This window comes from Molossus molossus, unplaced genomic scaffold (genome assembly GCF_014108415.1).
Source record: "Molossus molossus isolate mMolMol1 unplaced genomic scaffold, mMolMol1.p scaffold_m16_p_13, whole genome shotgun sequence".
Lineage (NCBI taxonomy): Eukaryota > Metazoa > Chordata > Mammalia > Chiroptera > Molossidae > Molossus > Molossus molossus.
Window position 1 is genome coordinate 64,379,130 of NW_023425348.1, and position 10,707 is coordinate 64,389,836.

A 10,707-nucleotide genomic window follows, 5' to 3' on the forward strand; every position below is an offset into this window, starting at 1 on the left:
CTCGGGCTCATTGGAAAAATTAACAGATTTCTGAAGTGTTTTCATGTGTTCGTTTCTGAAGGTTTTGGCATGGAAGCGACCCTGCTTCTGGTGGTCGGCTATTCTCACACTAGAGGGGTAGCTATCTCATTCTTGGTACTTGCCGTGGGATTCAGCGGATTCGCTATATCTGGTAATTTACAGTTTTTTAAATTTGTACTTGTGATATCTGAGTTTGGTTCGTGGTAATGAGATGATCTATCCATTTATCTCTATATATTCTACTTTCCTCGTTAAATATTTGACTTGAGAAAGTATACTCAATGTATTCCCACTAAAAATTATATTAAAAATGATAAAACATTTATAAACCATTATTTAAGTTTGTTACTACTCACTTTTTTCCCTTCTTACTCTTTTTATTTAATTCATTTACTTTTTGGTTAAGAGAACATACCTCCTTCATGGAGTGAGCATCACATATTAAGCAATAGATAAGAAATTATACTTCATTTTATTCTCATTATATCCCTGAGCTAAATGATCAAAATGTAGTTATTAAGCACCTGCTGTGTACCTAGTATCTTTTAAGGAGGGTGGTGAGAGTGGTAGAGAATATTCTATAGGTACTTCGAAGAAGTTTGAGATTCTCTGAGTCAAAGATTATGTGTGTATTTCAGGTTTCAATGTTAACCACCTGGACATTGCTCCAAGATATGCCAGTATCTTAATGGGCATTTCAAATGGTGTTGGCACATTGTCAGGAATGGTTTGCCCTATCATTGTGGGTGCAATGACAAAGAATAAGGTAAGATGGAATAAAACGGATGCCCAGTTATAGGTATTCTCCCTCATGGTTGGGGAAAGGGTTAATATATTCTCTTTGGCATTGCTCTTCTGGTCCACTCACCACACTTCTGGGCAGGCGAGGTGACTGAGTCAGAAGAAAATATCAAAGAACTCTGAGTGAGCCCTCTTGCCCAACCAATAAACAAACAACATGCTTCTCAACACCTTTTAATATTTCTGATACCCCTGATGCAGTTAAAAACAAGCAAACAAAATAAACAACCTTTTGCTCTTAACCTATTAGAACAGGCAAGCAGAAATCTTCTGAGCTTTATTTACAAACCTCATTTCAGACTCTTCTGGAATGACTATCCATAGAAGAATATAATCACCAGCTACTTATCCTTATAGAGAGAGCTTCAAATTTTTGGTTTACTAGAAGAAAATTAAAAAAAAAAAAAAAAGGGACTGAAAGAAAAATATTAAATCAATTATAAATATTTTGAAGATCAGTGGACCATAGATATATTTGGAATGAATTCAGAACGTTAGGTTTGAATGTTTTTTAAACAGTGAAAGTGACAGTACTATAGAAAGCTTCTGTCACAGGGGTTGCTTCAGGCAACCCGCACAGGGGCTCCCCAGAAGCCGCGTCCCGTGCAGCGTCGCGGGGAGGCGCCTGCAGGTGTCCCGGCCACGGGGCCGGTTCTCACGCCCCCTTCTGTCCCCGCAGTCGCGCGAGGAGTGGCAGTACGTGTTCCTGATCGCCGCCCTGGTCCACTACGGCGGAGTTATATTTTACGCAATATTCGCCTCAGGAGAGAAGCAGCCCTGGGCAGACCCCGAGGAAACAAGCGAAGAAAAATGTGGATTCATCCATGAAGACGAATTGGATGAGGAAACGGGGGACATTACTCAAAATTACATAAATTATGGCACCACCAAGTCGTACGGCGCCACGACACAGGCCAATGGAGGCTGGCCCAATGGCTGGGAAAAGAAAGAGGAATTTGTACAAGAAGAAGGACAAGACACATACACCTACAAGGACCGAGATGAGTATTCATAACAAAGCTAACTTGCTGGATTTATTTTTAGTGTTTGTGATTAACTTAATTGTGATTGCACACAAATTTTACAAATACGTGGTGTAAACATGTAAACATATCAACCAGGCAAGTCTTGCTGTAAACATGAAATGAAAACAAACTCCTGAAGTTACCATCCTGTGCAATCTGTGGAAGTTGTGAAAGTCCATCATTTCCATTCAGGTCATCTTGCGTTTGCGACTTACAGGTTGACTGGTCAAAAGCGGTAGAAGCAAGCAGTTATTCATTGGATTCATATGAGCTAGAACTCATCACCATTTAATAAAGCACAACTAAGGCAGTTGGCACATTTCATCCTACAAAGGTTAGGAAGCCAAAGCTACTTGAGGGTGTAAAATGCACTTATATATTTGTTACACTGTATTGCAAGATCTCATGCAGAAGTCCTGTTTAAAAATAATAATAATAATAATAATGTCATGTTGGCTGTATCAGATGTTGACAATATATATTGGGTGTAAATCATGAAGTCGGGATATCTCTCAATTAGGAAAAAATAGTGTGGGCTAGCAACTAGCAAGGCGTACTAAATAATTATTGTTATAACGTGGGATATTTTGTTGGTTATCAAAAGGAATGTCTTGCAGAGGTTTATGTGAAACACTTGGACACAAGCACATCTGTGAAACAGAACTTGTCAAGTGTGGAGTATGCTTCATGTTCTTCCATTCATTTACCTGACAGTATAAAACACTTCACATTTTAATAAATCGGACTTTTCATGTAGCATATCACATAACTTTTTTTGCAAAAAAAATTTAAAAAAAGACTTCGATGTATTTTTTTTACAACTTTGTACAGGTTGTAACTTGCATTAGAAACAAAAAGATGCACACACCATAAAGAATCTAATAAGAAATTTACTATGGAAATAGAGCCCTGAAAATGCAATATTAACAACAACAAAAATAGGAAATGATTTAGAGATTATTCTTCCATAATAACTAAATACTATATGAAACTTGTGCCACAGATCTATATATATAATATAAAAAGATAAATTTAATAGAGAGATTGTAAGTAGATAATTTTATTATTTAAAGTCCCATTTAAAGTATATTTGTCTTATATAGGACAACAAATTATATTAAAATTATATCTATATATATCTGTATATCTTATACATATCCATACACAGAAACATAATAAATAATCTTCACACACACAAAATAGCATACATCTAACGTTGGGTTAGGGGACTGCAATTTCTACTTTCATAGAGTCATAGAATTTTAGATGGGGCAGAGGCATTTTGCTTGTCACTTCTTAATATAATTCAACAGTAATTGCAACATTTGTGTACCAAGCAATAAGTGCAAATGCATAAAATTCCTGTCTGTATATTATCTTTATTTTGCTTGTGGTAGCTTTTTGGGTGGTTGGAATGATTTTTTTTTTTTTAATTAACATCAGACCTCTTTATCATGTTCTAAAATGATAATAATGCATTTCCCAATTCAATTTAAAATATTATTGGTGTATTTAATTGTCTATTCTGGATATTTGATCTGTTCCTTGTATTGTGCTAGTGACTGGAGGCCCTGCTACTGCAAATATAAAACATAAAGTTTGTTTTAAAAATGCAAACCATTCTTGACCTTAAGAAAATAAAAATACCTTTTGCTTTGTGTCTCAAAGTGATATAATGTGATCATAGCTTTTGTTGTGTTGAATGGAAAGGTATGGACTATCATTTTTGCTGCAAAAAAAAAAGTGTTAATAAAATGCTCTATTTATTCTTTTGTAAAAAAAAAAAAAAAAAAAAAGCCAGTGCATTAACATGGGTTTATTTTATTTAGTTTATAGCTTTAATATGAATTCAGCTTGTGATCCAAGGAAGCCAAATCTAGGCTCCAGAACACTTTTTTAGCCACTTGGGATTAAATGGAAAAACATGACATTCTTTAGATTGTGTGGGACAGGGTTCTGTTGAGACAGCTTTTCCTCCAGAAATAGGTCTGGGAGTCACTCTATCTTCCACAGCTTCTGCTAAGTTTAAAGAAACATTTAGGGAAAAACTCAAAACGTGTCAGGTCACTGATACTACCTAATTTTGATTGCACACATACTTTGGGCTGGGCACTGCCCCAAACATTTTATGCAGAATCTCTAATGTAACTTCACAGTGACCCTCCAAAGGAGAAACGCACGTTATTCCAGATTACAAAGGAAAAAACTGAAGCTGAAAGGCGATCCCTTAGCTCAGATATCCTACAGCATTGGAATCTGAGACCCTTAGAACTTGACTGTTCAAAGGGATTTATGAGTGATTTAGTTGACACCCCTTATTTAACAAATAAGGACACTGAAGGTCAATGAGAGAAACTGACTTGATCAAGAGGATGCTATGGATTTGGCAAGAAGTTGTTATGATTAATTATAGTTTTGTTTTTATTTTCTTTTTAAACCAGGTTTTTATTTAAGGCATTAGTTAAAAACATTTGTTGCTTCAACCTCTACCCCATATCCACCACTAATATAACCTCAGTCCATGTGAGTAGGTATGGGGGTGAGGTAAGGGAGTATATTTTTCTTCCTGCATTCCTCTGCATAAAAATAACAATGGCCAGCCCTGGCCGGTTTCTCAGTGGTTAGAGCATCGGCCCGCAGACCAACAAGTTGCGGGTTCAATTCTGGTTAAGGGCACATACCTCAGTTGCAGTTCAGTCCCTGGCCCTGATCAGGGTCATGCAGGAGGCAGCCAATCGATGTGTTCTCTCATGTCACTGTTTCTCTCTCTCTCTCCCTCCCTCCCTCCCTCCCTCCTACTCTTTCTGAATATAAATTGAAAAATATCCTTGGGTGAGGATTTAAAAAAGAAACAAAAACAATGACCAGCCTTGGCCAGTGTGGCTCAGTTGGTTGAGCATTGTCTTGTGCACCAAAAAGTTGTCGGTTTCATTCCTGATCAGGGCACATACTCAGGTTTTGGGTCAAGGTGCCTGTGGGTGGCAACCGATCAATGTTTCTCTCTCACATAAAATAAAAAAAAATAAAAAAAAAAAACTGATTAAAGAAACAATGGCCAGAGACAAAGCTTAATTCTTAGGGAGGCTCACAGGCCATCTTTGCATAACTTGATGGCAGGAATGAAAATGCCTTGAATCTAACACTATATAATTTCCCCAATTCCATAAGACAAACATTCACAGTTGCTGTAGGAAATTGCTCTAATGATGTCTCCTAATATTACCACTGGCCATATTCATTTTCTCTTTTCTCAGTCATGCAAAGTCATCTTCCACTTCTTTCCTCCCCTTTTTCACATTGTCCTCCCCTCCCAACGCCCATCCACATCTGTTCATTATATGTATCTAGTATTTTGCAATTTTCAAAATGCTTTTCCATGCATCGCCCATTTTGTTCATACAACTGCCTTGTAAGATTGAAAAGCCACATATTCATATTAGTATTTCTTTTCTAAATAAGGGACTGGGTCAGGGTGTAATTAATTTCCTAAAGATTCCCCAGGCAGGACTGAAACAAAGATACATACCATCTGGCCACAGCACCAGAGTAATTTATTTTCACTTTAAATCACTTTATTACTCTTCTGATTATAAATGTAGTATGGGGTAAAAGGGGATCTTTATTAGGTAAAGAAGACGATTAAAAACAATAAAATATAAAGTCAATAATCTTGATGTCTAGACATAATCACTGTTCAACGATTTCTCGAATGTTTTCTATAAAAACCACATATACAGAAAGCTCACATATACTTTGTAATTTACAAATTTGAAATCATACTTGATCTATTATTGCAAACTACTTTTTCCATTTGACATTTTAGCATGTGTCTATTTCTATTTGAGTAATTGAGTTCTTTAGCCTAACATTCTATTACATCAGACCGCTATATTTGAGGTATGTATTTATCCAATACCTTACTTATGAACATTTTTTCTTAGCACCCTTTTCTCTTTTTCTTTCTGCATGGGTGGATCTTTTGGGGAAATGAAAGTCACAAATATACACATTTAATCCTTATAACCATGATGGATATTTAAGTTACTATCTGTAATTTACTATTCCTGTGTTTGACTATAGAGACTACTACTACTGGCTATTGACTTTGCTGGGATTCATTTACTAATTCACTTACTCACGCAATAAGTGTTTATTCAGCACCTATACTGTGGACGTTTCTGGGCCTACGGTGGTGAGAAAACAGATTTAGTCTCCACTATTGAGGATCTTAAAGTCCAGCCCCCTCCCTGAGGTGTTTGCAGCACATGCTGTTGCCCCATCAGGACACAAAGATGTGATTAAGACAAGAGGTTCTTGGACACGGGGCCCCTGCTAACCTTCCTAAGAAAGGATTTTTCTTAATCCCCAAAACTTCCAAAATCTGGCTGCCATTGAGGTACTCCCTATGTCATTAAAAAAAAGTTTAAGGTGATGAAGTTTTTCTCAACCTCGGACACCCTCTGCAGGGGGTCTAGGCCTTGGGGAGACCAGCATCAGCTTTCTCCAGCGCTTGAATCTGCAGGAGGGGAGATGGATGGGCTGCACTTACTAAACACATTTCCCATCCAGTTCAAATTGTCTTCTGTTCTGTTTCTCCCCTGGGTCTCTGGTGACCCATACACTTTCTGTTTCCACTTTCCCCCCTTCGTGTACATGCTGCCTCCCTCAGCTTTAACCGCACATAGTGGCTCTTGAGAGTTCATTCTCACGATAGTGATGCAATGATCAGGGTAAGCTTTTTTGTTCTCTTCTCTCCATTCTCATGCAAGACCTTAAACTTGAATTTCCAGTCAGCTGCTGTCAAAAATATGTTATCAATGTAGGTTGATCTACACTATTCAGTTCCTTAAAATGCTCAAGCTTCCCCATGCTCCGTACTCTTCATCCCCCCTGAACACAGCCAGGCATCTAAGACTTGCCTAATCAGGATATATTACCCTGTTCCTTATCCAGATTCAGCAGTGCTTGCTGACTGAAACCTTCCGTGGATTTCCCCACGAGCAAGCACGATGAAGAAATCTCTCTCGTTTTGTTAAATCCCTTTTGAGGACCTGTCTAATTACTTTGCTCAGTGTGCAGTAGATGAAGATCTTTGCCTTTCTACAAGATGGACGCATACTACCCCGTCAATTACAGCACTATCAATACTTAGGTATGAAGGGACATGGGCCACCATTTCTCCTAGGACTCCTCAAAAAGCTTTAGAGATGCACTTTTTGGCTCAATTGCTGTTTTCCTCTCCCTTCTTCGGTTTTATTTAGTTTTTGTGTTTTTTTAATTGTTTGCTTGTTTAGTTGTTATTTACCTTTGATTTTATTTTAAAAGAGGAAGTGAATGAGAGATCCAATAATAATAGTAGGAATTATTCATACAGGGCATACGAAATACCAGACACTGTTCTCAGGGTTATCTATTTATATGTATATTATTTATATTTATAATGTAATCTTCAACATAACGCTTTGTGTTAGGTAATATTGTTAACTCCATTGTATAGATGAGGGCACTTCAGCAGTGGGAAGTGAAGGACCTTTGTCAAGGTCACACAGCTAATGGAGTACATTTAGAATGTGAATACAAGTCGCCTGGCTCCAGGCCTTGTACTCCTCATCACTGTCTCTAAGTAGTTGTGTGACTTCGGTAAAATACTTAATCTCTCCGAGGATGAGTTTTCTCATCTGTCATATGGCACTCTAATACCAAACTGGTATCCGGTTTTGCAATGAAATAAAATAACATATCAAGTAGTTAGCTCGGCACCCTGCACATTAGTAAGAATTTAACAAATGTGACTTCCCCTTCTCCTTTTCCATAATGCTAAGTAAATGTAAGGTATTAACTCTTCAAGTATAACTCCACTGGCAGATTCATCACAATGGGCCATTTTGGAAACTATCTTGAGATATTTATATTCTTATAAAAAATTACTCAAGTTGGTTACCTAAATTATTATTTCAATTGGATTTTATAAACTTTATGTGGCACAGAACAGCAGATATTATAGGATGCTATATGTAAAATATAACATATACATTTATAAAAATATAAAATACTATAGTCTATATACTAAGAGGATAAAGACATGGATTGGAGGATACACACAAAAGTATTCATAGTGGTTGCATTTGGAGAGGAAGGAAGAGAATAAATTTGGAAAAAGCATTAAACACATTACAAAGTTATTATTTAAAAAATTTTGAAAGATATGAAACAATTATGAGAAAATATCAACATTAGTTTATTCTAAGAATTCATGTATGGCTTTCAATTACATTTTTCATGTACTTTTCAGTGTTGTAAAATGCAAAAGCAAGCAAACCAGATAAAATACTTTTCCCAGAGAACACAAGTTTTATCCCCCTCCCTTTTTTTTTGTATTTGGGCTGCTGATGAAGAAATTGTCATGATCTTCAAGCCTATTTGACAGTTTTCAGAAGCTGTATAATTTAATTCAACCACTTTGAGAGAATCATATTTTATAAAGTCAAGGCAAAGGTAGAATTTTTTACATTTATGAACAGGCTGATGAATCCAAATGAAGTTCTTCTGCACAAAGCCAACAGAAGTCTGCATGGGAACAAATGTCACAGAAGAAAACCTTCCTTCTGACAGATCCTGTCAGGGTCTGTTGGACTGTTTCTGAAAGATGTGAAAAAGGAGGTGTTGTGGGACTTGTCTCTGGCCATGAATGCAGGGTGGGAATCAGTAGGTCGCCATTAGTCTAAAGGAATATTAACTCTCTCAATTCCAGTTGCAATGGGATAGCAGAAAAAGCAGAACTGTTTGGGTTCGAGCCCCAAACCTGCCGCTGCCCTTTATAGAACCCAAGGCAAGTCATGTCAGCTCTCTGGGCTTCAGCTGCCCCATCTGGAAAATAAAGTGATTGGTTAGCCTTGATCATTTCTAAAGATCCTCCCAGCTCCAAAGCTTTGAATTTTTTAAAACTTTATTCTTGCTGACAAATAGCTGAGTTCCTCAAGTCAGCTTGAAGAAGTATTATAATTATTCTCAGAATTCCGCTAAATATAAGACAAAATGTTTACTTTCTGCCTACATTCCTGTTGACTTCTTTATCTTTTAATCAGCCATCCATCTCAGTAGCTAACAGTATGACAAAATTGGTGACTCCCCTCATCCTGGTTGGCTTCTTTCTGTAATGTCCTTTCCTCCTGACTCATAGGGAGCACCTTGCACATTCTAACAGAACTTTGGATTTGAGGATGTCATGGAGTCCTTTATTTATGAGATACCCTGCCGTGAGTTTAAATACTTATGTGTGAAAAACATGAGTCTACGTTTTAATAACAGGTCACACTCAACTTTTATTAGTTTTAATGGTATGTATTACAGAGTCCATCCATTGAAAAGGATAAAAATACATGCACTGTAGCTAGAAAAGTTAAAGTCTACCCAACTAGCCAGTAGCAGAGTGGTAGCATGAAGTTACGTTTGGGGATTCACAACAGGGCTTTTGAGATCATCAAGAACCACTATCTCATTAAGTTAGAGAGTCTGACAAGCAACAAGTATTTATTGAGAACGTGTTATGTGTCAGATACTAGGACTATAGCAGGGAACAAGACTAAATGGATCCTGCCTTCATAGAACTCTAAGTACAGTGGGTGGAAGTGACCATATAGAAATGAACAGAAAAATCAATTACAGTTGTGATAGATGCTTTGAGAATTCCAAATGGGGAACTTGACCTAGTCTATGGGTTGAGAAAACTTTCCTCAGGGATGTGACATATAATGTGAGACCTCAGAGGTGACTGTGAGTTAGCCTAGCAGAGCATGACAGGAGGAAAGTATCAGAAAGAGAATATGGCATTTGTCAATACCCCAAGGTAGAAAGAACTTGGTATTTTAGTATTAACACTACACAAATGTTAGTGGTATACATATAGAAAAAGTGGAATTTATTTATTATGTGGAAATGCAAATCAGCTAAGCATAAATCTAGCATACTAAATCAGCTCTCCAAGAGCTACAATATTTGCCCATCATTATTTCATTCAACATCTATTAAACTATGTATAGTAGGCCTATTGACTATAATATGGAGGTACAAAAATAAATTAGGTATGGTCTCTGCTCTTGAGAAACTTACGGTTTTGAAGAAATATGAATATAAATAAAAATGGTACAAAATGTCATCAGAGCAAATAAAAGAGAAATTCTCTCATTTGGGCAACAAATTCTGCATATTAATATATATTCATACCCATTGCTTTTATGGGTACACCATTTTAGAATTTTCAGAGCACTTTCACATGTGATTTATCACAATTTGCAATTAGGCATTTATTTGTTTGTTTATGACTTTAACATTCACATATTTTTTCTTCAGTTAATTCATAAATACTATGAGCATATCTTTTGTTTTTCATACTGTATCCACAGCTTAACATAGATTAGAATCTCAACAAGTAATGAATGGAAGAATGAGTGTCCATATTGGATATGCAAGCAAAATGATATTATGCTCCTTATTAAATTGATTCTTCTTTTCAGAAGGGACATCAGAGAAAGATAGAGAAGACATTGACTGAGACTTTGAAAGTGAAATAGATGTCTGTCCACTTTATAACTAGAGGAAAGGCACAGAAGCGGAGGCTAAATCATTAGCAGATTACAGATGTGGAGCTATCACAGTGTGTTTTGAGGTGTAAGCAGATGGTGCAGTGGACTATTAAGTGTGCTTCAGAGAATATATGAGGCTGGATGAGACAATTAAGCTGACTGTGCAGTGTCTTAAATACCAGACCAAAGTGTTCAGTTATTATCTTATAATTGGATAACTTTTTAGTAGGGCCTGAGATGATCAGTTCTGTCTTGTAAAATGTTGCAAGGAGTGGGAA

The 10,707-nt window shown here is 36.8% G+C and overlaps 1 protein-coding gene across 1 annotated transcript in view; it reads left to right on the top strand.

Annotated features, from left to right (window-relative positions):
- The window catches only part of SLC17A6 (solute carrier family 17 member 6), a 36,963-nt gene extending 34,682 nt beyond the window's left edge, over positions 1-2,281 (top strand). The window contains exons 10-12 of the mRNA XM_036258562.1: positions 62-172; positions 660-787; positions 1,502-2,281. Of these exons, the coding sequence (XP_036114455.1) occupies positions 62-172; positions 660-787; positions 1,502-1,837 (575 nt within the window). The 3' untranslated portion in view covers positions 1,838-2,281. The remainder of the gene's footprint in view (positions 1-61; positions 173-659; positions 788-1,501) is intronic.
- Positions 2,282-10,707: the final 8,426 nt, after the last annotated feature.